The 25,978-nt window shown below is 63.4% G+C and overlaps 1 protein-coding gene across 1 annotated transcript in view; it reads right to left on the reverse strand.

Annotated features, from left to right (window-relative positions):
• Window positions 1–560: 560 nt before the first annotated feature.
• The window catches only part of Notch1 (notch receptor 1), a 40,359-nt gene continuing 14,941 nt past the window's right edge, over window positions 561–25,978 (reverse strand). The window contains exons 3-34 of the mRNA XM_090330945.1: window positions 23,981–24,243; window positions 23,091–23,429; window positions 20,417–20,539; window positions 19,920–20,153; window positions 19,493–19,648; window positions 19,162–19,347; window positions 18,804–18,917; window positions 17,942–18,055; window positions 17,452–17,685; window positions 17,257–17,367; window positions 16,538–16,730; window positions 16,173–16,318; window positions 15,883–15,996; window positions 14,360–14,479; window positions 13,680–13,832; window positions 12,923–13,151; window positions 12,115–12,316; window positions 11,463–11,616; window positions 11,181–11,365; window positions 10,749–10,881; window positions 10,265–10,522; window positions 10,066–10,178; window positions 8,462–9,033; window positions 7,927–8,337; window positions 7,064–7,212; window positions 6,146–6,362; window positions 5,885–5,972; window positions 5,628–5,793; window positions 4,859–5,154; window positions 3,692–3,839; window positions 3,511–3,608; window positions 561–2,434 (exon numbers count right to left, since the gene is read on the reverse strand). Of these exons, the coding sequence (XP_090187071.1) occupies window positions 1,016–2,434; window positions 3,511–3,608; window positions 3,692–3,839; window positions 4,859–5,154; window positions 5,628–5,793; window positions 5,885–5,972; window positions 6,146–6,362; window positions 7,064–7,212; window positions 7,927–8,337; window positions 8,462–9,033; window positions 10,066–10,178; window positions 10,265–10,522; window positions 10,749–10,881; window positions 11,181–11,365; window positions 11,463–11,616; window positions 12,115–12,316; window positions 12,923–13,151; window positions 13,680–13,832; window positions 14,360–14,479; window positions 15,883–15,996; window positions 16,173–16,318; window positions 16,538–16,730; window positions 17,257–17,367; window positions 17,452–17,685; window positions 17,942–18,055; window positions 18,804–18,917; window positions 19,162–19,347; window positions 19,493–19,648; window positions 19,920–20,153; window positions 20,417–20,539; window positions 23,091–23,429; window positions 23,981–24,243 (7,438 nt within the window). The 3' untranslated portion in view covers window positions 561–1,015. The remainder of the gene's footprint in view (window positions 2,435–3,510; window positions 3,609–3,691; window positions 3,840–4,858; window positions 5,155–5,627; window positions 5,794–5,884; window positions 5,973–6,145; window positions 6,363–7,063; window positions 7,213–7,926; window positions 8,338–8,461; window positions 9,034–10,065; window positions 10,179–10,264; window positions 10,523–10,748; window positions 10,882–11,180; window positions 11,366–11,462; window positions 11,617–12,114; window positions 12,317–12,922; window positions 13,152–13,679; window positions 13,833–14,359; window positions 14,480–15,882; window positions 15,997–16,172; window positions 16,319–16,537; window positions 16,731–17,256; window positions 17,368–17,451; window positions 17,686–17,941; window positions 18,056–18,803; window positions 18,918–19,161; window positions 19,348–19,492; window positions 19,649–19,919; window positions 20,154–20,416; window positions 20,540–23,090; window positions 23,430–23,980; window positions 24,244–25,978) is intronic.

Consider the following 25,978-nt stretch of genomic DNA (forward strand, 5'->3'; position numbering starts at 1 on the left):
AGGACCAGAGGACACAGCCCTTCTTCCCCCAAAATCTCAACACGTTTCTCTGCCAGGTCAGCTTCACACAGGCGCCCTTCAGCTGCCAGGGCCCGGGGCCTGGACCAGGCCGCCAGGTTGCCAGCTCATCCTGGACTGGATTTGAATAAAAGCCGTTCAAACTGTGATGCTGGACCCTACAGGGGCCGCCCAGGCAGTGTCCTTTCCCAGCAGACGGCAGGGTTTCTCCACAGGGCCCGAGGAAGATGGGCATCCACACCTCTCCTTCTAGAAGCTTCCACGTCAGGAACCCGGCAGTGGGGCCGGGAGGAGGCTGCAGGGAAGATGTCTCAATGCCTACGGCCACTGAGCAACACTGAACCTGAAACAAGGACTCACGGTTGGTGCCACAGAACGTGCTACATGCCACGAATCCTTAAAGCATTGTTTAGAAACACCAAGTACAGACCACAGCTTTTCACTCGCAGTCCCTGTTTCAGATACAAACGAATCCACAAGCCCCATGTGAAGGCTGGGTCTCTAGCAAGCCCTGGTCCAAGACAGGAGGTGCTGGAGGACGGAGGCTGCTCTGGTCTGCACCCGCACAAGCTTTCCTCCTCCATCACCATTTTATTTTGGGTTTTGAAAAGAAGGCAGCAATAAATAAATGGCATTCATAAATCATGAATCTTTGCTCATGTTTTTACACACATGGAAGGATCTTCTTCACTCTAACTAGAAAAACCATGACTCTGAGAACTAGTTTATTTTCCTGGAACAGATAAAAGGTTTTACCTGGTGCCATAGAAAAACAGTACATATAAATAAACAGGCAATGTTTCCATGTAAAATAAAAAGTACATAAATAAATACTAAAAAAAAATGGAACTCCTTGTTCTCTTTTGTATAAAAACATAGTTTTTTTTTGTTTGTTTTTTTCTTTTTTAAAAAAGGCTCCTTTGGTCGCCGGGGCCTCCTGGAGTGCTGGAAACGCAGCCCCGCAGGGCTTGGGCACGGAGGCTGGGGTCCCGCAGGGTTACTTGAACGCCTCTGGAATGTGGGTGATCTGAGACTGCATGCTGGTGGGCGGGCTGGAGATGCCCTCGGACCAGTCGGAGATGTTGGAGTGCGGGGAGGAGCTGGACCACTGGTCTGGAGATTCGGGGGAGGGCGTGAGGAAGGGGTGCTCGGGCACCTGCAGCTGGTGGCTGGGGGTGTTGTCCGCAGGGGAGGAGGAGTAACTGTGCTGGGAGGGCGGGGTGAGGAACTGGGCAGTGGTCATGGGCGGCGCCAGGGAGGAGGGCAGCAAGGTGGGCAGGGCCTGGGGCTCCTGAGGCGGGGCGGTGTGCACCGGCAGGCTGCTGGGGCCCAGTGGCTGCACGTCCACCTGGCCTGGCTCCCCGCTCAGGAAGCTCCGGCCCGCGTGCACGCCGGCAGGGCTCACGCCCAGGTGTGGCTGCGCTGGGGGCTGCGGGATGCTTGGCGGGGGCAGGTTTGGCGGTGGCACCGGCTGGGTCTGCACCAGGTGGGGCTGGGCGGCCAGCCTCGTGCTGGGCAGGCCCTGATAGCCCATGATCTGGGACAGCGTGTTGGCAGTGAGGCCGCCGTGCAGGGAACCCAGCACACCATGCTGGGGAGCGGGGGCCTGCGTGCCCAGCGTGCCGGGCACCACGCCCCCCCGCAGCGGGTTGTACTGGGTGGGCACCGTGCCATTCTGCAGCCGGCTCAGCCACTCACACTGGCCATTCAAGCCCGTGGTGGTGCCCACGGTGAAATTCACAGCACCGCTGGCACCCAGGACGGCGCCCGTGGTGGAGGCCACGGGAAGGTGGGAGAGGCGTGGGGGGCCCGGCTCAAAGGCCAGCCGGCCGGCCCCACTCAGCGCTGCCATCTCTGGCTTGGCCGCCACGTTCAGGTGGCCGAGCCCCAGGTGGGCATCTGGCATGCCGGGCAGGTGGTTGAGAGGCATGGATGGGGACTGCTGGAACGGAGAGGGCAGCAGCGGCGGTGAGGCCACGTCCGACAAGTAGCCGTGGGGCGACTCGAGAGAGTCCACGGGCGACAGCAGGCTGGAGCTGTCCAGCAGGCAGCCCTTGCCATCCTGAGACTTCTTCCTCCGCGCCTTGAGGTCCTTGGCCTCGTGGCCACCACAGGCCAGGCCCTTGGTGCTGGGCTTGCGGGCCTTCTTGCCCTGCGCGGCAGGCTTGAGGTTGCCCAGGTAGCCGTTGGGCGAGCAGAGCGTGGGGGAGAGCGTGGGGCCGTGCAGCGGGGGGCTGCGCACGAGGCTGCACTCGTCCAGCAGCCGCACGATGTCGTGGTGCATGCGCTCCTGGGCGATGTCCCGCGGCAGGCGGTCCATGTGGTCCGTGATGTCCCGGTTGGCAAAGTGGTCCAGCAGCACCTTGGCAGTCTCGTAACTGCCCTCCCGGGCGGCCAGGAACAGCGGGGTCTCCTCCTGGGGACAAGGCGAGGGGCTGGTGAGGGGCGGCGTCACACCCGCCCCCCACGGCTGGAAGGAGCCCGCGCGGACGCCACCCGGCACGCGGGGCTCCCGAGTCCGTCCTTTTTGAGACGCAGTTGGAACCTGGAGCCCAGGCTCGTGCCTGACTTCTCGGGAGAGCGGGGTGTGAGCATCACAACCCCAGCCCTCTCCTGTGAACCACCAGCACGCCGAAGACCACCTGTGGCTCAAGTGCTGCGTGCCGGCCTTGAGAGAAAGCGCTGCAGGACAGCGTCTTGGCCCCAGACAAAATGCGTTGGACACATTCCCTGATAATCTCCCAGGGCGTCTGTGGGACTCTACTCTGTGAGTCACACACCGGTGAAACTGAACCCTCCTCCCCAAACCACGCAGACAGAAATACAGCACGGTGGACTTGGGGAAGGTGTTAGGTCCAACTGGAAGCAATGACTTCTTCCCTTGGCTCTCTCCCCCTGGACCCTGGAAATCCCCGCCCAGCACCTGTAACCCTGGCAACTGGCATGCCCAGGGGCAGTGGAAGGTCCCCACTGAGGTGTCTCCCCATCCTCTGAGGTCACATGCACTTCCGCTGTGTCTACACCCCTCCCCCTATAGCATCTCTCACTTCCCGCCCTGAGCTCTCTTGCTCCATCTTGGAGGCTGGAGTCTGCTCTTTCCTCACGCATTAACCCTCTTCTCCTGCACTGCGTGGACTTCCCTTTCTCCAGTCCAGAGAGGGGTCGCCGGTGGACCCTTTCCGGACCTGCCCAGTGCCATACATGGCTACATGAGGCCACCGGGCAGGACAAAAGGAAACTCCACGCCGTTCAGGAGAAGAGTGTTAATGCGTGAGGAAAGAGCGGCCGCCCGCCGCCCCTCCCCATCCACCCCAGGACAACAACTGACAGACAGGAGGCAGGCTCGTGGCGGCAGAGGACAGTGTGGTTCCCGTCACTGGAGCAGGGTGAGGACAGGCCCCTGCCCTGCCTGCCTCTGGGGAAGGCCCGGAGGCCAGCAGTGGCCAGGGTGCCCTGCCCACAGGGAGGCATGCCCCGCCCGCGCCTTCTCACCTTGTTGTTCTGCATGTCCTTGTTGGCCCCGTTCTTCAGCAGCACCACTGCAGCCTCCACGTTGTTCACGGCGGCCGCCCAGTGCAGGGCCGACTTGCCTGGAGGGAGGCAGACGACAGTGAGTCCAGTGCAGACTGGAGCGTGGCTCCACCCCCAGCAGCGGGCCTGGGTTCCGGCCTACCCAGGTCGTCCACGGCATTGACATCCGCGTGCGAGTTGATCAGGTCCTCCAGCATCCCCTCCACAGCCAGGCGGGCGGCCAGGATGAGCGGCGTCGTGCCGTCATGCATGCGCGCATCCAGGTCTGTGGCTCGGTTCCGGATCAGGATCTGGGAGGCCGGGAAAGGAAGGACTCAGGCGAGCGGCTGCAAACACGAGCCCCGTGCCTCCAGCCAGACCTGAACTGGGGCCCAGCCACCCATCTCGCCTCTCCCTGTGGCGGCATGGGTACATCTGACCATGCATGGCCACATCTGATGGTCCTGGCAAGCTATGACCACCTCCACAATGGCTATCCAGTTGCTGCCAGCCGTGAGTGCTATGTCCAGGTCGTAGACCTCCACTCACAACGGTCACTCTATCATACTCAGAATAGAAAGTGGCCACTTTGCCAGTGGATGAGAAACAGGGGCTGAGGGACCCAAAGCCTTCTGCCTGGCTCCTGCCCCTCCCACAAATCCTTGTCTGTGCATCAAGCACAGCACCCATCCAGGGAGACCGAGACCAAGCACAGAGAGCGCCTGCCCCTGGGATCACGTGGATTTTCAATTTCTTCTTCAGAATAACGACACATCCCTCCAGTTAAACTACAAGTGCAACTCTGTGACGACACCTGGTTTGTGCCCCATCGGAGCCTGCTCCAGGGTGGCTGGGGACCAGAGGCCATGGTCCAGGAGGAGCCACTGCTAGCAATGGTCCCTGGAGACCCAGCATCCGATCCCCAAATCCGCCCTGGCTGGTCCCAGGCTCCCGGCAAGGCCAGAGCTCTAGGTGGGAGTCGGGCTTCTAACGCCCTCTGCCACGCCTGCAGCCACGGCTGAACGGGAGGGAGGCTGCTCAGGCTTCAGCACTGCTTCTGTGGCCTGGGGAGGCCCAGGAGGCTGTGCCTGCAGCCTGTGTTGTGTGGGGCACGGAGGCTCTAACCCTGTGGGCCCCTTAGATTTCCTGCTGGACCTCAGAGGCCAACCAGAGGGGCCGGATGCCCTCCTGGCAAAGGTCCAAAGCGGGAAGACCCGTGGTCCCTGCCACAGTCCACTAGAGACCAAGCACCCAAGGCCGTCGTATTAGCAGGGTCACAGCCTCTAACCACACGGGGGGTCTCGAGGACGACGCGGGCAGAGCTGCCTACCTGGAAGACGCCCTGCGCGTCCGCAGACACGGCCGCGTGCAGCGGGGTGCGCCCCATGTTGTCCTGGATGTTGGCATCTGCACTGGCCTCCAGCAGGCGCTTGGCAGCATCGGACCGGGAATAGCGGGCGGCCAGGTGCAGGGCAGTCTCCCCAGTGCGGTCTGTCTGGTTGTGCAGGCTGGCACCCTGGTAGATGAAGTCTGAGATGACGGGCGCATCCTCCTCCTCCTCCTCGCTGTTGCCTGTCTCCAAGCCCCCTCCACTGCAGGAGGCGATCATGAGCGGAGTGAAGCCGTCTGGGGAGAGGGAAGAGAGAGGGGTTCAGTCTGGGAGGTCAGCACCATCCACAGCTCTGGGAACCGGGAAGGAGGATGGGTCTCGAGGGGGCAGCCGTGTGGACGCGCCGCTGGTGCACAGTGGCTCTGGACACAGCTACGCACCAGGGCTGCTGATGCAACCCCGAGCCTCTAGAGGATGGTGCCAGTGTCCAGCTGCCCATGTGCCAGTGGCTGGCGGTGACTCCTCCAGCTTTTCTCCCTGACCTTCCCGAGACCCTGCATCAATGCTCCCTCCCCCCAAAAAAGACAGGAGATGGGCACGCAGGAATCAGCATTTCACAAAGCAGATTTCAGGGAAAGGGGAGTGGGCTTACAAGGCAGAGGGCACCCAGAGGGTCAGCCCAAGTCTGGAGCCCACTTGTAGGCGGGGGGACTCGGGGGTCCCGCCCTCCTCCCCCACAGACCTCTGGGGAGGCGTCCAGCAGCCTTACCTGGCCCTCGGACGTTGACGTCCATGCAGTCGGCCTCCGCCTCGCCCTGGGGCGGCGTGGGGGCCATGGTGGACGTGCGCAGGTCAGCGGCATCCAAGTGCTGCTGTGTCCATTGCCGGTGGTCTGTCTGGTCATCCAGGTCACGAAGAACCACCGGCCCTTCAAACTAAGTTTGCAGGGGGTGAGCGGCAAGCCCCTTCATGGGGAAACCGGCCCGGAATGCCTACCCGGGACGCCCCAGGGCCTGCGGGACTCACCCGGAACTTCTTGGTCTCCAGCTCCTCATCCCCCCACTCGTTCTGGTTGTCATCCATCAGGGCGCCGTCAGAGGCGTGCTTCAGAGGCCTGGGGGGAGGGAGTGGGTCAGAGGCAAGAATGAGCCAGAGGTTTCCCAGGAGATGCCCTGCAGCCATGGCTGAGGCGGCTGTCTGCTGCCCTTGGCCCCGGCTCGGCGTGGGGATGGGGCCGGCAGGCCGCCCGGGTGGATGGCCTGCTCCCCGGGGCTGAAGGTCGCTTACTTGAGGCCCACGGAGTCCTCGCCCAAGGGCTCACGCCGCTTCTTCTTGCTGGCCTCGGACACCTTGAATCCCTCGGGGAACCAGAGCTGGCCATGCTGCCGCCGCCGCTTACGCGACAGCAACACCCCGCAGCCCACGAAGAACAGAAGCACAAAGGCGGCGGCGGCCACGTACATGAGGTGCAGCTGCGAGGGCGGCGGGGGCTCCACGGTCTCACCTGCGGACAGGGGCCGTGCCGGCGCCCCAAGTCAGGCGCAGCTCTACCGCGGGCCGGCAGCCGGGGGTGGTGGACTGGCTGTGCGGCCGGCGCCTCCTCACCCACTCTCCTCCAGCCCGCCCCCCAAAATAAGGTCATTTTCTACGCGATTAATCAGAATTGCAAACTATCGCTAAATTCTCTCCTGCACCAGCCGACTCCGTCTGGAGACGGCTTTCACTTCTCCCCTTTCGGGGGGAAGGATTAGCCAACTTCGAATCGCTGCTCGAGCATCGAGCTGTTAAGACAAAGGATTTAAGGGGATTTTCAAGATACAAACTTCAACACTTCACATGACACCGATCAATTCCTCTCTCTCTCTCTCTCTTTCTCTCCCTCTCCCTCTCTCTCTCTTCCGAAAAAAGCTGCCATGATTTTGAAATAATACCCCATAAAAAAAAATCTGGGGGAAGGGCTAAGGAGAGAAAAGCGTCTCCCACTTTCTGGTGGGTGTGATCTTCCCTAGGGTAGCTCCACCAACAGCTGCCACTGGTTGGCAGGGAGGGCAGCCATCTAGAAAATTCCAGAAGCACTTCCTGAACTCTGGAGGGCAAGGCCTACACCTGGGGTGGCAGCAGGCACCCTTGGCAGTCTTGGGGTGGGGGTGGGAGATTCCAGCCAGCTGAACCCCTTCCTCCGCACAGCCGGCTGCCGCCACTCACTCTGCACGGCCTCGATCTTGTAGGGGATGTTGAGGCTGCCGAGGGAGGCCAGCGCCCCAAGGAAGGCGGCCACGTCGGTGGTGCTCTGGAAGCACTGTGAGGATGACTGCACGCACTGCCGGTTGTCGATCTCCAGGTAGACGATGGATCTGGGACAGACGTGGGGGCTCGGACCAGACGCTCCCCGCCCAGCGCCCACCCGGGTGCTGGGTCTATTATCCTAAGCCACCCAGCTACGCCCTCCCCACGCCCAACACGGCAGACTCCCCCAGCGTGCTCTCTCAGCCCCTGCCCTGCGGCCCTGCTGGCTTCCTGAGAATATGGCTGGCCCCAGAAGTGCCAGGAGGCAGAGCACAGCCCCCTCCCCACACCTCCAAGGGGAGAGGGCACAGGTGGCAGAGCCCCAGGGCAGCCAGAGCTGCCCACTCTTGGGGCCTGGCTTCCCTGCATAGGATTTTGCTTTTTTGTGCCAGTACTGGAGTTGGTTTGAACTTGTGACTTGACATCTGAAACACATTTCCAGCCCTAGGTTTTAGGTGGTTAATTGGAGATAAGGGTCTCACGGGTTTCAGGTGGTCTTAGAACTGTGATCCTCGGATCTCGGCCCCCTGAGCAGCTAGGGTTACAGGCGAGGCACCAGCACCCGGCCCGTGCACAGAATTTGAACGTGGCCCCCGCAGGACAGCATGCTTCCGCCCTTTGTGGCCAGCAAAACCACAACCGGGTCCTTGGGAGTCAGGACACCGAGCTGCCTCCAACCCTGGCTCAGAGAGGACTGGGGGGGGGGGCCTATTGGGAACCTCAAATGCAGGGTGGGGTAGGGCAGGGCTGGCTGGAGCTCCGGGGAGGCCGGGCCCACTCACCCTCGGATGTCCATGGGGTCCAGCTCTCGGCGCTGGCGCCCGCCGCTGGCACTGGCGCTGGGGAGCGGCAGGCTGCCGGGCGGGGCCCACGGGGCAGCCCGTGGGAGGGGGTGCCTGCGCAGCTCCTCCTCGTGGCCGTAGTAGGGGAAGATCATCTGCTGGCCCCGGGCGTCGCGCTTGAAGACCACGTTGGTGTGCAGCACGCGGCTGAGCTCCCGCAGGAAGTGGAAGGAGTTGTTGCGCAGCTGCTCGGGGGGCAGCAACACCACCAGCACCAGCGTGCCCGCCGCCAGCCGCTGGGGCACGTGCTCCGCGCAGTCCAGCCCGTCCCACTCGCACTCCGCGCTGTTGCAGCCCTGGTCGCAGTGCCCGTCGCTGAAGTGGTCCTTGCAGTACTGGTCGTACAGGGGGCTGCGGGGCACCGGATGCGCTTGAGCTGCTGCCCGGGGCAGCACACCCCCGCCCCCGGGCCCAGCTCGCTCCCCACCCAGACACGGCCCCCGGGCCCTCAAGAGGCCTCCACCCCGGGCCTTACTTGCACTGGCCCTCCGTGTGCTGGCAGTCGAAGCCATCAAAGAGGCAGCCGGCCGTGTTGCACTGGGGGTCGCAGCGTCCGTTGCTGAAGTACTTCCAGCACTGCAGGGCCTGCGTGCAGTTCTTCCAGGGGTCGTTGAAGTTCAGGGAGCAGTCACCGCCGTCCCAGCCGCACGCGTGGTTGTTGCACTGCAGGTTGCAGACCTTGTTGCCAGCCTCCTCCTGGCAGCGGGGCAGGGCACATGCCTCCTCCACCTGCGGGGGCGGGATGTCCCGCCCGACGCCGCCTGAGAAGCTGTAGTCCAGGATGTGGCACAGGAGCCCGTTGAACTTGGCGGGGCACAGGCAGCGGTAGAAGGGGCTCTCGGCCGTGGGCTCGCAGCTGCCCTGGTTGTAGCAGGGGTTGCCACCCACGCAGGGGCTGCTGGCTGGGAACTGGCACTCGGGGCCCGTGAAGGGGCCCAGGCACAGGCAGGTGGGGCTGCGAGGTCCAGAGATGCACGTGCCGCCGTTGAGGCATCTCAGGCTCCCGCAGGCACGGGCGTCGTTCTCACACGTGGCACCCTCGAAGCCCTGCGGGGAGGAGGGCAGCGCAGGATCAGACACAGGCCCCACACGGGGAGTGGCCTCGGTGGCCTGTGCCGGGCAGCAAGGCCTCTGGAAACACATTCTGTACATGGGGAGGTCAGGGGGCCTCCAGTGGTGGCAGACGCACACGCGTGTCTCCACGCCTACAGCCAAGCCCAGAGGCTGCAGCAAGCGCCAGCCAGCCACACCGTGGCAGTGCTGCCTCTCACCACGACCTCCAGGCCTTCAAGGTGCACGAGACAGAAAACTCCCAGCGGGGAGGAGGGAAAGAGAGAAGGCCCTGGGAGGGGGCAGCAGCGATGGGGGTCCAGGGACCTCTTCCTACACCTGCCACCCAACGTGTCAGCCTAAACCTGTTCCAAAGTGAGTATTGTGAAAACGAGCCAGGCACCAGTGGCTCACACCTGCCATCCTAGCAACTCAGAAAGCTGAGACCTGAGGACTGCGGCTTAAAGCCAGCCCAAGCAGGAAAACCATGAAAGCCTCCCACCTCTAAAGGATCATCCAGAACCAGTGGAAACAGGGCTCAAAGTGACAGAGCGCCAGCCTTGAACAACAACAAAAATGCTCAGAACCCTGCAAATGACCCCCCAAAAAAGAAAAAAAAATGTGGAAAATGAACCATACAATTGGTGGGTGATGGTGGGAGGGGAAAACTGGGGAAGGGTGACACTGTCCAAAAAGAAAACACCCTTCACCTCATGTCTGCAAGCGACACCTCTCTGGACATCACCTGACTTAAAATGATTTAAACAAAAACTAAAAGGGGCAAAGACTTTTTTGTTCTGTTTTTAGGGAGGGGCAGAGGTGGCCCAGAGCTTGTGCAGCAGGTGAACGAGCCCCTGGGATCCACCAGCACAACAGGGGGCAAATTTGAAATTGAGACATGGGGCCCAAACGCTCGGTTCCTCCTGGGTGGCGCTGCCAGGCACCCCGGGAAAGCCCACCCGAGGCAGGCCCCTGCCCTCAGGGGGCCCCGGGGACTCCGGGTTACTCCACCCGCCCCAGGACACCTACCGCTGGACACCTGCAGATGAATCCGCGGGCAGTGTTGGCGGCCACCGCACAGGCGCCCCCGTTCTTGCACGGCTGGCCCTTGCAGCCATTGATGACCGACTCGCATCTGCGCCCTGGGAGAAAGTGGGCAGTAAGGCGCTGCCCAGTCCCCTGCCCCGCCTGCATCCCCCCCGGCAGCCTCCCCCAGCCTCACACCCACCGGTGTGGCCGGCTCGGCACTCGCAGTGGAAGTCGTTGACACGCTGCACGCAGTTCTGGGTGCCCCGTGCGTCACAGGGGTTGGACAGGCACTCGTTGACATCCCCCTCGCATCGCTCACCCACAAAGCCTGGCGGGCACCTGCAGGCATAGCCGCCCACCTGGTCCACGCAGGTGCCGTTGTTGAAGCACTTTGGGCTCCGGGAAGTGGGGTCAAGCAAGGGGTTGCAGTCATCCACGTTGATCTCGCAGTGCACGCCTACGGGGAGACGAGCGTTAGGAGGCTGGCACCAGCCACACCCGCACCCACCCAGACCGTGTGCCCCGGGCCCAGGTCTGGGCCACAGGGATACTCCAGACATGAAAAGGGAGGCCATTCATGGCCCCAACGAGCTTCCAGCAGGGCCCCTCCCGCCCCTCCCGGTCCTGTGCTCAGGGCCTGACCCGCCCGCTTCCCCAGCCCGCCCTGGGGACCTCTTCCTCACCCTGTGTGCCTCGAGGGCAGGAGCACTTGTAGGTGTTGGTGAGGTCGATACAGGTGCCCCCATTCTGGCAGGGGTGGGACAGGCACTCGTTGATCTCCTCTGAGCAGTTTGCCCCGTGGTAGCCGGCCACGCACTGAGGAGGGGCAGGAAACAGCTCAGGCGGACAGCAGCTGTGCCCACCTCCCAACCCAGGATATGCAGCCAGGGTCACCCGGCAGCCTTGTCAGAAGACCCCAGCTACGCTGCCCTGTGGCCGCTGGAGACAAGAAGCCAGCCCAGGGAAGGGACATTGCATCCTGCTTGCTCAGCTTTTTCTTCCCTTACAGGAAGTCTGTGGACTACCCAACCCTCCCTTCGTGGAGCCAGGGGGATGTGAGCTGTGGGTTGGGGTGCCCCTCCCCCCATGCCCGCGCGTCCCAGGAGGGCACGCACCCTGCAGGAGTAGCCGCCCAGGTAGTCGGTGCAGGTGGCCCCGTTCTGGCAGGGGTTGGGCGAGCACTCGTCCACCTCCTCTTCACAGTAGCTGCCTGTGTAGCCAGCCTGGCAGCGGCAGTGGTGCGTGTTGTTTGCGTCCACGCACAGCCCTCCATGCTGGCACAAGTGGGCAACATCGATGCCTGTGGGCATGGGGACGGAGAGGTGAGGCCGGGTTTCCATCTGGCAGAGCCGCTGCGGGCCTGGCCCTGCCCCTGGCCCCGGGGCCCGGCCGTTTACCTCGCTCCCTCGCAGCCACCTCGCAGGACACACTGGGCACGTCGCAGTAGAAGCCGGTCCAGCCGCTGTGGCACTGGCAGCGGTACAGGGCATTGGTCTGCCAGCATTGGCCACCGTTCTTGCAGGGCGAGGAGTCACACCAGCGCACCAGGTTCTGAGGACAGGCCGTGGTCAGCGTCATCCCCAGCCAATTCACCGGGCCTCCCTCCCCTGCTCCTTCTCTGGCTCCCACCCAGGAGCCGGGGGGGGGTCCTCCTGCCTTCCCCACCCCACCAGCACCTCACCAACTCTGGCCATTCTACGGGAGGCAGAGACAGGCAGGAAAGATGGGACCCCACGGGCAGCTGGCCGGGTCCCTCCTGCCTGTCTTAGGCACTTAGCAAACCCAGTCCCCCACCCCTCGCCATTTCCTGAAAATGTCCTTCTTCTGAATGTTTCCAAGCCACAGGAGCCCTGAGGTTTCCATGACACATACATGGCCACATGCTCTCTGCCCACCTCCAGATGGGCCTTTCCCCAGAGAGCCTGCCCACCCCAGAACTGGGAAGACTTCCCCAGGCATCCCTGAGTCCCTGGCCAGGACACTCCCAGAGGCCAGCCCTGAGCCCAGGGCGGCCTGGCAGTGGGCCCTGCACCCGCCGGACAGGCTCACCTGGCAGTTGAGGCCCGTGTAGCCCTGGGGGCAGGCACACTTGTAGGTGCCATAACTGTCCTGGCAGGTGCCCCCATGCAGGCAGGGCCGAGAGTCGCACTCATTGACATCATGCTGACAGTAGCTGCCCGTGAAGCCAGGAGGACACAGGCAGGTGAAGGAGTTGATGCCATCCACACAGGTGCCACCATTGAAGCAGGAGCTGGAGGTGGGCAGGAGGCAGGGGAGGGTGAGCAGGTGCAGAGAGGGAGGTCCCCATGTAAGGAGGCGCTTCTGACCCAGCACCTCCAGGGAGACGCCTGCCACACACACCTCCTTCCTTTGCCTTCTTATACTATGCTGAGCAGGGTTCCAGCACACCCAGAGGTGTAGACTGGTTAGAGGAAAAGCAAGAAAAAACTGGAATAGTACAGGAAATAACTATGTTTCAAACTAGAGATGAGTCTGGCATATAACACCTGGCTTCCTGGGAGCCATGGAAAAAGGGGAAACGAGATGTGTTACAAAGCTCTTATGGTGTGACAAGCGGCTCGGGGATTCTTCCACACGGACTCTGTAAGGTCTCCTGCTGAGTCACAGAAGGCACCTACAAGGCCCGGGTAGGGGAACACGACCAGACCGCAAACACCTCAGCGCTGAGCTCCCACCCGCCTGCTGGACACCTGCCTGAGTGCCAGGCTGCCGGACACTGCATGGCCTCTCAGGCCTGTTTCCCTCCCACCTGAATCCAAAGCCAGGTCCATTCCCAGCCCTGGAAATGGGAGGGTCCCAGTGGCCCTGCCCCCTCCGTGCCGCCCCGCCCCCCCACCTCTCTGTGCAGTCTGGCGTGTTGTTCTCGCAGTGGATCCCATTGAAGCCCACGGGGCAGGTGCATGTGTAGCTGTCCACGCAGTCGGTGCAGTTGGCACCGTTGCGGCAGGGGTTGCTGGCACACTCGTTGATGTCCTCCTCGCAGAAGGCACCCTGGAAGCCGGGCAGGCAGTCACAGAAGGCTGCGTTGATGCCGTCCGTGCAGGAGCCCCCGTTGTGGCACGGGTCTGCAGGGGACAGGGAGGCCAGCTGAGCGTGAGCCCCCACTCCACGATGCCCCGGCAGGAGCCACAGGCAGAAAAGCGATGCAGCACTGCCAGGGCAGGAGGCCAGCTGCTGGTGACGGAAGAGCCGTCCACCCTCACCTAGGCTCTGCTCACCCCCACCTGCCCTCCACCACGTCTCGGGCACCAAGACAGGTAGGACAGTAATTCCCCCAGCTCCAGTGACCAAGCCAGAATGAATGCCCGCACCTGCTTTCCCTGGCTCGGGATGGGCGGCCAGGGGCCCTGCCTTACCGCGGGCCTGATGGACCTGTCCCCTGGGAACCACTCCTGCCCCAGCACCCCAGAGGCTGGCGGCAGAGGCTTGTGAAGCCATGTGGGTCAGCAGCCCTCGAGGCCGGCCGTGGAGCGCAGCAGGCGGCGCCCTCCCTCTCCCGGCAAGCCCCCGCAGCCCTCCCCAGGGCTGGGGCTTCCGCCGTCCAGCGATGCCGCCAGGTCTGACTATGAGGGGACCGCAGGGGAATCCCTTACTGGGCCGGCAGTCGTCGACGTCGCTCTCACAGTGGCGGCCTGTGAAGCCAGCCTGGCACAGGCAGCGGTAGCCGCCGTTGGTGTTCTGGCAGGACGCGCCGCTCCCGCACGGGCTTCTCACACACTCGTTGATGTCAACTTCGCAGGTCTGCCCTGCGGGGAGGAGGGACTGCAGGTCACCACAGCCCCTCTCCAGCCCTTGCCCCAGACTCATGTGCCCAGCTGCAATGCCTCTCCCCGCCCCTGGGGGACCTCCCAGCTCCAGTCCCATCGCCTGTCTCCAGTCTGGAACGAGAAGACTACAGAAAGCCAAATCCCAGTTAATCGTCAAAAACCTGCAGGCTGAGCTGCGGCTCATGTGGGAGAATGCCAGCCCTGAGTGAGACAACACTCACATCCTGAGATCAAGCCCACACACACACACACACACACACACTCACACAGAAGCAAGAAAGAAACAAGGGAAAGTCCTTCAAGGTGAGCTGCGAGGTCAGCTCCTAGTTCCAGAGCCTCTAGACAGATGGCTTCTGGTCCTCATACATCCAGCTCACAACACCACGCCCCCTCCCTCTTGTCCAGGAGCTGGCCAGGTCCCTACACTATCCAGTCTCCCCTCTCCAGCCCAGCTGGGACCAAACCCCTCCCCACCCTCCCATCCTGGGGGACCAGGCCAGCCTCACCCTGCCATCCCGGGGGACAGATGCAGGAAAAGCTCTCGTAGTCCTCGGATTCCTTGCACACCCCACTGTTTTTGCAAGGGCTGGGGGCACACGGCGCCAGCACCCCTTCACATGTGGCCCCTAGGGGAGAGAGTCACTCAGTGAAACCCAGGGCCCCTTGCCTGGCCCTCACTGGCTGGCGCCCAACATTAGCAAGCTCAGCTGGTGCTGCAGCAAGGCAAAGGTAGACAGAGACCCTCGTGTTCTCTTCCAGCTAAGACTGGGCCCCAAACTCTGGGAGGAGAAGCTTGGTGGAGTGCAGACGTGGGGTGCTCTAGGCAAAGCACAGAACAACCTCACAATGAGGCCTCACTTCCCACCCTGGAAACAAGGAAGTACACCAAGGCAGACCCAGTTGGTGACAACCGGGGACTGGCTCCCCACGCAAGCCTCCTCATCTCCCAGGGACAAGCAAAGGCCCTGGAGCTGAGCATGAGAGCTAGGGCACAGGAGGCTCTCAGTGCAGGGGTGATGGAGGCCCGCCCCACGCCCACATGAGAGGAGGAAGATGGGGCCTGTGGAGGGACTTGGGTGCACAGCCTTGGGGGGCCCGGGCTGGCTTCCTGTTTATGGCCAGGCCGGTCTCAGAGGAGGAGGAAGTGCTAGCGCCCTGATCTCCCACCGCGTCCCCAGCCTGCCGCTGTGACTTTCCAGGCCTCCCTCTCTATCGGTTTCCACGGTGACCTGGGCAGGCAGGAACTTGGCCAGAGTTTCCGACAATTGTGCGAAGGGAAGCAGGAAGCAGGCAGACAGGAAGCAGGTCAGCTCAGGCCGGCTCCTCCCGCCAGGCCCTGATAGCAATGTGTCCGAGGGGACATGGGGTAAGCCCAGCTGCTGACAGCTTCCTCACTGGCCGACAAGGGAGACAAAACCCAGGCCTCTAACTCTGGTGAAAGCAAACACCATCCTGGCCCTGGCGGCCTGGGAACAGAGGAACAGAGGAACAGACTGCACCCTCTCCAGACCCTCTCCAGGCCCTCTCGGGATGTCCAGGGCCCCACACGGGGTGGGCAGTGGGGGGCTGTTGGGCCCTACGTCTTCAAGTTCAAGGCTCTGCACATCTCCCCGACAGGGGGGCCCATCTCCCAGGACCTCCCTGGCCAGCCCTGCAGCAGGGCTGGACACTGGGGAAATGTCTCTCGCCTCTGCAAATCTGAACAGAGGGCTCCTTGTCCCCTCACACAAAGAGGCCGCGTCAAAGGGATCCTTAGCAGTGGAGGAAGTCAGCCCAACCCCCGAGGACCATACAATGCAGAGTAGACGTGGAGCCCTGGAGGCGCCCGACCCAGCCCCCACCCCCACCCACGGGGGTCCTACAACCCAGACTAACCACCGGGACAGGCTCCCGCTCACCAGGTAACCCCACCCCCAGGGCCCCCCAGGGCTGCAGAGCCTAAGTCCCTCAGTGAAGATTAGAACCTTCCAGCCCCTCCCGAGAAAGCCGCCCCCCCACGGCGTGGCTCCGTGGCTCCAGTGGGCCGTACCTGTGTAGGGCAGTGGGCAGTTACACTTGTAGCCGGCCACATCGTCAATGCAGGTGCCCTGATTCAGGCAGGGGTTGGAGGCACACTCGTTGATGTTGGTCTGGCAGTTAGGCCCTGGAGAAAGGGGACGACGGCATGAGTGCTCTGTGCCTGGGCACGGCCTGCGCCCAGCCAGCCCCCGGGAGAGGGAGCTGTGGGCTGGGATGGCCAGGCACAGGCCGCTGAACTCGAGCCACATGGAGGCCACGGCCAGCGGCGATGCCCCCGGCAGTCGGCGACATGGTGCTCACCGCTGAAGCCGCCCCGGCAGGTGCACACGTAGCCGCTGGTCATGTCCTTGCACGTGCCGCCATTGACGCAGGGGTTGGACTCGCACTCGTTGTTGTTGACGTCACAGTTTGTCCCGCTCCATCCGGGGTCACAGTCACACTTGTACCTGGAAAGGACCACACTCTGTCCGAGTGCTGTGGCCCTGACAAGGTACTGGCCACCCTCTCTGTGCACCATGACCTGCACCGTCCACCCCGCCCAGTGATGCCACCCACCTCGCACACACCAGAGAAACCTGCTGCACAAAGGTGTGGCCCGGGAGCTTCCCAGCCCTGCCCAGGCTGCTCTGAGCGGGCCTCCAAGCCCAGGCTGCACGGTGCCTTACCCATTGAGGCTGTCCCGGCAGGTCCCGTGGATGCAGGGGTTGCTGTTGCACTCGTTGACCTCGGACAGGCACGTGGGGTCCTGGTAGCCCTCGGGGCAGCGGCAGGTGAAGCCGCCAATGCCATCCACACAGGTGCCCCCGTTGTGGCACGGGTTGCCTGCACACTCATCGATGTTGATGTTGCACATGCTTCCTGGGGGGCGGGAGGGAGCTCTGATTCCAAGCCCGACACCCTTTAGGGGCCAGGGGTCTGTCTCCCCACCTGGGCCTCAGTTTCCCACCTGCTGACCCCAGGTCCCTCAGAAGTGTTGCACGCTAACTTATGAGCCACATGGCTGCCACGCCAACCCAGCAGACCACCACTCCCTTCCCAGGGGCCTTGCCTGAAAGCAGGGGTCACATAGCAGAGGAAGAACCGATGCCGGAAGCCTGGCCTCCGAGTGCCCACCCAGCCCTCACAGCCCGCTGGGCTGGCGTGTCCAACACAGCCACAGCCGGCACTGAGCAGACCAGGAGGCACGTGGGGGTGCACCGGGCTTTCCGTGGTCTCCTCTGCCCTTAGCCCGGGCGAGCAGCTCCATATCTGGGCATAGCGTGGCTAGCCCAGCCTGGGGTCGTGACCGGCAAATCCCCCAGACCTGGCTCACTGAGAAGGTCTGGGGTGGACCCTGACTCTGACTTAGACAACCCTGGGTCCCTGGCCCCCGGGCGGGACACACCTGCGTAGCCTGGCTCACAGACACAGGCGTAGCCGTCGATCTTGTCCAGGCACGTGCCCGCCTCACAGGGGTTGCTCGCACAGTCGTCCAGGTTAATCTCACAGTTGGGTCCTGGAGGGCAGGTGGTGACCAGGGGTCATTCCCCCTCCCACCTTTCCTTGCCCGGCCCCCACACTGCCGGCCCCCACCGGGTACCTGTGGTCCCCTTGAGGCAGAAGCAGAGGTAGGCATTGTCCCGGTCCTGGCAGGTGCCCCCGTGGCGGCAGGGCTGGCTGTGGCACTCGTTGATGTTCGTCTCACAGTGGTGGCCCGTGTAACCGGGCTGGCAGAGGCAGGTGAAGGTGGACACGCCGTCCTTGCAGGAGCCATAGTGACAGGGGTCAGGGTCGCACTCGTCAATGTCCACTTCACAGTGGGTGCCAGTGTATCCTGGCGCACAGGAAGACAGGCACAGAGGGCTTAGCGGGCCACCCACTCCCTGGATGCTTGGCTCTGCCCATCCCGGGGACATGTGGGCCTGGTCAGAGATGGGTGTGGGTGTATCATGTTGTGGGCGGGGTCTCAGCAGCCCACCCCTGGCCAGAGGTGAGCAGGGGGCTTGGCCCCAGACCCAGGCCACCCTGCTCCTCCCTCCAGCTGCCACTGGCCAGCCCAGGAAAGACCCTGCACCACCTCTCCTCCACACCTTCTGTGCACACGCAGGTGTAGGTGTTGGGCCCATCCAGGCACTTGGCGCCATTCTTGCAAGGCGTGCTGGCACACTCATCCACATCGTGCTGGCACAAGTGGCCACTGAAGCCTGTGGCCAGGAAGGTGACAGTCACCGGACAGTGCCATGGCCTCTCAGGCACTCCCTGGCAACATGCCGGAAGTGACTGCCCAGCTGGATTTCCCAGAGTGGGCTCAGGTCCCGGGCTCAGCAGACCCCAGGCTTTCTCCTGCCCCTTTGGGCCCAGCCCTCAGAGCATGGCTCTTGCTTGCTTCCCAGGGCGGGCTGGCTGCTTCTCCTTACCCAACAGAGGGCCCTTTTTCCCACACCAACGCTGGTTGCTATGGCTACAGCCGCCCTGGGTTGTGAATGGGGCTGGTTCCCCATTGCTCTCCAGTGTCTGGGAGGCCTGGCCCGCCCCGGGTAGGCGTGACCCCTCTCCAAGAGGCCCTCCCTGCTCATCACAGACATGTAGGCCAGCTCCCCCACTGCATTCTTGCCTCCCAGGCCACGGGGTGGAGGGGTGCAGAAGCAGGGATGGCAGGGCAGGCAGGCAAGCCCTCCCAGCCGGGACGTCCTCGTCTGCAGGCAGGTGGGACAGCGCCTGGTCATCAAGGCAGGCCCACCACTGGACCCCCACGGCCAGCATACCCAGCAAGCTCGCCTGACATGGGTTGACCGGGCCCGGGCTTGCCCTCTGGGGGAGGCCTGGCTCTGGCAGCCCCACTGCCCCTCAGGAGCAGGGACAGCCCCTCAGAAGAATCTCATGGTTCTTCCTAGAGCCGGCTGGGGTAGGGACAATGGCCAGGGGTGCTGGGACACGGGCCCTGGGCCTCACCTGTGGGGCACTCGCACAGGAACTCGTTGATCTTATCCAGGCAGTGGCCGTCGTGCAGGCAGGGGCTGCTGGCACACTCATCTGTGTTCACCTCACAGTACACACCCTCATAACCTGCGCACAGGGGCAGTCAGTCACCAGTGGTGAGGCCCTGCGGAGCCACCCCATCTCCAACCCTGTTCTCTGTGCCCTGTGGGCCTAGTCTCAGTTTCCCCAGGTGCTCCGCGGTGGGGAGGGGGTCCATGGCCTAGTTAGGTACAAAGGCCCAGAAAGGTAAACCTCCCAGGCCTGCCTCCCTGAGCTGTGCAGGCTGGCGGCAGGGGCGCTGGCAGCAGGGGTGAGGGCCCTGGGGACGCACCAGGCATGCAGATACACTGGAACTCCCCGATCTGATCCAGGCAGGTGGCATCATTCTGACACGGGTTCGAGATGCACTCGTTCACGTCGATCTCGCAGCGGGGGCCCGTGTAGCCTTGCAGACACTGGCACTCAAAGGACCCCAGCGTGTTCAGGCACTTGCCTGCGTGCTCACAGGGGTTGGCGCCTGGTGGGGGGGAGCGGGAGTAAGGGATTCTCCTAGCCTCAGGCCACACTGGGCACCCTGGCCTCCATCTCACTGCTGGGCCCGGCCAGGCCGCCAGCCCGGCTGCCGGCTCCCCGCCGCCCCCTGCCCCCGTGCCTGCACCTACCCAGGGCGCACTCGTCCACATCCTGGCTACAGGCTGGTCCTGTGTACCCCGGGGGACAGGTGCAGATGGCCTTGCCGTTCACAGGGTTGGTGTCACAGTTGGAGCCCTTGTTGCAGGGGTTGCTGATGCAGGCATCATTGAGGTGGCACAGCAGACCTGGGCAGGGCAATAGCCATCAGTGGGCACTGCCCCTCCACGGGAACCACGGCTCACCCACAGCTGGGGCCATCCCTGCCCACCACGGCCTGGAGGAACTTCTGACCACCACCCTCCTGAGTGCCCGTGATGCTCCGGTCGTCCTGGGGACAGCTGGCCCTCCTTGGGGGCCTCTGTGAGTCACAGCTGTGCCTAGCTCACGTAGGTCCCTGGGCCAGCGAACCCACCACGCCTGTTAGGGGACCACGCGGCCCTGGCCGCCTCCACTCACCCGTGCGCCCGTGGGGGCACTCGCAGTAGAAGGAGGCCACGCGGTCGTGGCAGGTGGCTCCGTGGAAGCAGGCGGCGCTGGCACAGTCGTCGATGTTCTCGCTGCAGTCCTCCCCAGTCCAGCCATTCACACACACACAGTTGTAGCCGCCGTGGGTGTTGTGGCAGGTTCCCCCGTTCTGGCAGGCATTGGGCATGAGCTGGCACTCGTCCACGTCCTCTGTGCAGTACTGACCTGAGCAGGCAAGGGACCGTCACCCCAGCACTCCACTCCCAGGGCTCCGCAGGCCCCTCCAGGAAGCCCTCCTGCCTTCACTCCTCCACCCCAGCCAGCGCCAACCACTCATTCCCGGGGGCTTTGAGGCCAGGAAGGCTCTGCTGAGACCCTGATGCAGGACGCGGCTGCCGACCTCGGAGGAGGCCCCGCTGAGGATGCACTTATGCTAACGTGGGCCGGGGGAGGGGGAGCTGCCCACGGGGGCCACGTCCCGCACGCACCCGTCCACTCAGGGGGGCAGCGGCAGTTGTAGGTGTTCACGCCATCCACACAGGCGCCCCCGTTCTTGCAGTTGTGTCCTGGGCAGTCATCTACGTTCTCCTCACAGTTCTGGCCGGCGAAGCCTGTGGGGCAGGGGTGTGACAGGCAGGGTGAGCCTCTACCCCGGCTCTGGGCCTGCCAAGACAGCTCCAGGCCAGGCCGTGGCGCTGCTCCGGTTGGCGGAGCTGCTTCTCCATGGCCTGGCTTTGGGTGGCCCTGGGTCTTCCCGGCTCCCACACCAGACCCTGTCCAGCGCCCTCAGGGGACGTGCTCTTCTGCAGAGAGACACGGAGTAAAGGGCAAAGGAACAGGGTACAGGGTTCTAGAAGGTTCTGCCACAAAAGCCCTCCTAGCTGGACACAAGAGTGACTCATGATTGTAATCCCGGCTACTCAGGAGGCTGAGAGCTGAGGAGTTAGGCTCAAAGCCTGCTCAAAGTCTACGAAACTCTATCCCCAAATAACCACGAACAGACTGAAGGCGAGACAGGCTCCAATGGCAGAGTGCCAACCTTGAGCGAGAGCCGAGCGAGAGCCGAGCAAGAGCCCAAGATCCCGTGTTTAAAGCCTCGCACCAACATTCACACCCAAAATGCATCTGAACACCTCCTGATGGCACCTCCAGTGGCGGCACGCGTGCACTGAGCCTCTCCACGCTGCTATGGCGTGGCTGACCATGGCTTGGGGCTCTCCAGGCTGGGAACTAGGGCAGGGGACCCCGGGAGGCTTGCTCAGGCACCAGAGCATGGCCCTTTCCCCTGGGGGTACAGAGCAGAGCAGGGCTGTCCACTCCCCCCAGGCTAAGGAAGGACAGTCCCGCCTGCCTGGCTGCTCCCGCAGGCTGCTCCCGAGGCAAGGCGTGGTCCTGCAGCGTGGCCCCCACGAGGACCGCCTTAGCAGCCAGTTAGCCATTAATCTGCTCAACTCTCACTGGTTCAATGATCAACTCAGAAAGGCGAGTCTGGCAACAGCCAAACCTGCAGCCAGTTACTAATTAACACCCCTCTGGGGGTGCCTTTGAACCCTCTGGCCCCCAGCCCTTGCAGCCCCCACCTCTTTGGCTCCTCCCCAGGGACTCCTTTACCCCACCACCTCACTGGAGCAAAGACAGAGGCTGGAGAAGCTCGATCACATTAGATACTGGCTTAGGGCCAGCCCCACCTGAAGCCCAGAGCCTGGGCTTCAGGGCCCACGTGGGAGGGGAGTGCTGCTCTGACTGTGCCCCTGCTCTGGCAGAGCCTCACTCTCAAGTGGGGTGGGATCCCGAGCCGGGCCTGAGCCTGGGGGGGGCTGCCCCAGGAAATGCCCAAGACTGTGGGGAGAAGGGCGCCAAGCGGGAGCCCCACAGGCCCGTGGTCCAGAGGCCTCCCGTGAAAGCCCCCAGGCTGCAGGAGTCCAGGAAGAGCCAGGGTAGGTGGAGGCCTGCTGCAGAGGCATGGCCGGAGTGACGCGCAGCCGGCAAGCCTGTGGGGGTGGCAGTGTCAGGAGGGTCACTGGCTCCTGAGGGCCTGCCACCGGTGAGTGCAGGCTGAGTGAGTCAACGGCCCCTGGGCCGGGGGGTCTCATCTTCCCTGCCTCGGAGCACCCTGTCCTCTCCAGGAAGCAGGGATCCCCTCATTACAAGAGGTGGCCCAGCCCCAACCCACACTGAGCCCTCTAGGCTGCCCTGGGCCCAGACAGTGCCCTGAGCGGGCTGTAGGACGCAGGACTTGTCCTGGCCCTGCCTGAGGCCCTCCCCCCACCTGCCCAGGACAGGCTGGCGCCAGCTCCAAAGCAGGGGTCCTCAGCCAAGGGTGCCTGCTCCTGCTGCCCCAGGCCCTCAGCACAGGCAGCTGCCCAGCCAGCAGCTGCACACAGAGCCTACACAGGGGGAGCTGCGCCTTTGAGGGTCCCGGGGCAGCCCGGGGGCAGGGCAACTCTGGGGTCATTCAGGACCAGCTGGGCTTCACGTACCCCCAGCGTCCAATCCGACTCCCATTTCCTGACCCCCTCCACCTCTGAACCTGCATGCGTGCAGCCAGCACACAAGGCTCTCAAACTTCCCCCTTATTTTTAGAGTCGCCACAGAGTTTGCTCAAACCAGAACTGTTAAGGCAAAAGATGGGGGCTGTGCCTACCGTTTCGTCCTCAAGTGACACAGCAGAGCCACTGTTGGGGAGCCCCTCCCGCTCCCCCCACCCAGGAGCCCAGGGGAAGCCCCTGGGGCTGCACACACCAGACGCCCCAGTCCCACGGTGACTCACACATGGAACTTAGGGCTCAGAAGCTGAGGGGGCGGCTAGGGAGCCCTGGAGACTCACACCCCACCCAGGAAGCCCAGGGCAGGGTGCCACGGGCTCCGAGTGGGCACACCTATCAAAGGGAGTCATGCTCCCTGCTGTCCAGACCAGTGGGCTGCTAGGGCCTGGAGGGCCAGTGCCCCTGGGGATGATGAGGTGGACTTGGCACCTAGACCCTGAGTGGGTGGGGACCCTACTCACAGCTGCTCCCCGCAGCTGGCTCTGTGAGGATGGTCTGTGGGCTTCTTCCCTGGGGAAGCACCCTCCACACTGGATGCCCCTTCTGGAGCCCCTTGGGACCGACGGTGGAGAACGGCCAGTGTGGTGGGGGGCGTGGCATCTGGGACAAGGCCTACCTGGCAAGCAGGCACACTCGTGGGTGGCGTCCCCCGTGGGGCGGCAGGTGCCCCCGTTCTGGCATGGCGAAGGGCTGCAGGGCACAAAGGGCAGCTCGCAGTGGGGCCCAGTGTAGGTGGCGCGGCAGGTGCAGTGGTAGGAGCCCACGTCGTTGTGGCAAGTGCCCCCGTGGCGACACGGCCCGGGGTTCTGGCTGCACTCGTTGACATCCTGCCTGCAGGTGGCGCCGTGGAAGCCCGGGGGGCATCTGCAGATGTAGGAGGCCTCAAAGGGCAGGCACTGGCCGCCGTTGGCACAGGGGTTGGAGGCACATGGGTCAGCCTGCTGGCACGACTTCCCTGAGGGGGGTGTGGAGAGAGGGTCAAGGGTCAGGCTGGCACCTGTTCCCTGGCCAGAGTTTCCTGCAGGGGCCCGGGCAGCTCAGCCAGGTGGAAGCGGCAGTCTCAACTGCCCTGCAATGAGGTCTCCCCGGTTCTCAGGACCTGCTGCAAGATGACCACCTTCCTACAGACCCGGGACAGCCAGAATCTGGGGCGCGGGGGCAGCCTTGTGTTCTAAGCCCCGTGGGTCTCCTCTCAGCCCACACAATGGCTGGGAGCCCAGGGCGCCTGGCCGGGAGGGCGGGACCAGGGCTCCCTCTGGAGCAGGGGCAGTCAAGAGGGTGGCGCCCTGGAACACAGCAGCCCCTAACCGACAAGTGTGGGGCTGGGCGGGGCAGGGGCTCTGGGGAGACTCCAAGCTGTTGCAAACCCCAGCTCCTAAAGCACCCGTTAGGCTGGCAGCTGGCACAGCTTCCTCGGGGCGCCTCGTCACGTTGTCAGGCAGGAGGCTGGGGCAGATCTGGGCATGGGGACACAGCCACAGAGCCAGCAGCCTCCCCCATGCTCACCTGACCAGCCCGGGGGGCAGCGGCACTTGTACTCGGTGAGCCTGAGCAGGTCACAGGTGCCCCCGTTTCGGCAGGGGTTGGTCAGACAGGCATTGTCCAGGGGCGTCAGGCAGAGCGGTCCAGAGAAGCCCAGGGGGCAGCTACAGGCATAGTCCACGGTGCCACCTCGATCCAGCAGGTGGCATGTCCCGGCGTTCTTGCAGGGGGTACTGAGGCACGGGTTGGGGTCCTGGCATCGCTGGCCCACGAAGGCACCACTACAGCTGTTGGCAGACACAGTGGTTAGCTCCCTTGGGCCTCCCGCCCTGGGCAGTGCATGCAGTGTGCTGGGGTCCAAGGCTCAGGCAAGAAGCTGCTTGGGGGGCCAGGTTCCTTCAAGATAATGGAAGGTTCTGGAAGGAGACCTGCACAGTGAGCTGGCCTGTTCACTTTCAAGTGGTTAGTTTCACTAGGCGAACTCCGCCTCAATAAAAAGAAATGATAACAACTGTTAATTGAAAGGCCGGCTATAGCCTAAAACATTCAAAAAAAAAAAAGACTAGCTTGGATTGCAAACACAAGCAGGTGTGTGGGTGGGGGGAGTGGGGGAGTGGGGGAGGGCAGAGCAGGCCCAGCCCTGGGGGAGGGGAGGGTGCTTTGTGAAAGTCCTCCGAGAACTCCAGCTTTTCCCTTCCAGCTTCTCCATAATGAATATGCATCACTCAGTCAGAAAAGAGTTCATGGTTTCTTTGCCTCAAACATCAATAGCACAGCAAAGGCGGGAAGCGGTGCAGACTCTGATGGGTGGACTGGCTGCCCCTTTTCTTTCTACTTGGGGTCCCTTCCGCCAGGAATCTTACACAAGGGGCTATGCCAGGGAGGCAGGCTGGCAGACCCAGCCCCCTCTGCCACTGAGGTCTCCATGGCACACACCCAGGCAGCCGGGCCTGCCAGTTCACACCTGGTGAAACCCAGGTGCTGGGAGGGGTGAGTTGGGGGGGTGGACTGGTCCTCCCTGCTCCCTGGGCAACAGAGAGGGACGTGTTACCCCAGGCCTGGTCTCCCCTTTGCTGCACTGACAGTCGGCCACACCCCAACTATGTCCCCCTCCCCCACAGCCTGCTTAGCCACCTTGCAGGCCAAGCTCCTGGGCCATAAATGTGCACCCTTCCTCCAGCCCTCCGAGTCCTGGCAAGGCTCTTCCCAGCCGCCAGGTGCTAGCCCCCTACGTAGGCCACACAGGGGTGCAGAGGACAGGGCCCTGAGACTACCTGTATGCGTCATGTAACATACTCCGGGCCCACCTGGAATGGGGGGGCCCTGACCAGCAGGCCCAGCACCTAAGGCTGGGCTGCAACGCCCACAAAACGGCCCTCTTGTCCTGCCAGGCTGCGAAGAATCACACCTACACGTGAGGCGGGGGCGGGGCGCCCTCCCGGGCGGGACCAGGAAAGCTCCAGGCCTGGAGGCATCTGTCCACCCTGGCCTTTCATCTGTGACCACAGCTTGGGTAGGGAGGGCACAAAATGGCCACTGTGGCCGACCATCTGTTGCTAGAAGCCTAAAGTTCCAAACCAACTGGCCTAACGAAAACATCCCTCTAACCCCTGCTGCTGCCCTGCCCCCCCGCCCCCCACCCCGGAGTTATGGGGGGCCTCCTCTTCAGTGGCTCATGCCAGTGTGGGAAGCAGCAGGGTGGACAGGAGGGGGGCAGCTGCTCCTCCCGCCCTCCTCCTCTCCCCCCAGAGTTAATGTAGGTCTTTAAAGTGGCTCATGCCAGTGTGGGAAACTGAGGGGTAGTGGGCAGCTGCTCCTCCCCGCCCCATCCCCATGCGGCCCTGACTTTTGGGGGGCCTGGGCGTCCACACCTGCCTCTCGGGCACCCCAGCTCTGGGCACGGACTCCACTGCACACGGATCCAGTTACCAGCTGGCCTGAACGACCACTGGAGCCTGGGATCCGGCAGGCGAGGCTGGCCAGACAGAAGCAGCACTCCTTCCCATCAATGCCCCTTTGTCA

This window comes from Megascapheus bottae, chromosome 3, assembly GCF_031878675.1.
Source record: "Megascapheus bottae isolate mThoBot1 chromosome 3, mThoBot2.hap1, whole genome shotgun sequence".
Lineage (NCBI taxonomy): Eukaryota > Metazoa > Chordata > Mammalia > Rodentia > Geomyidae > Megascapheus > Megascapheus bottae.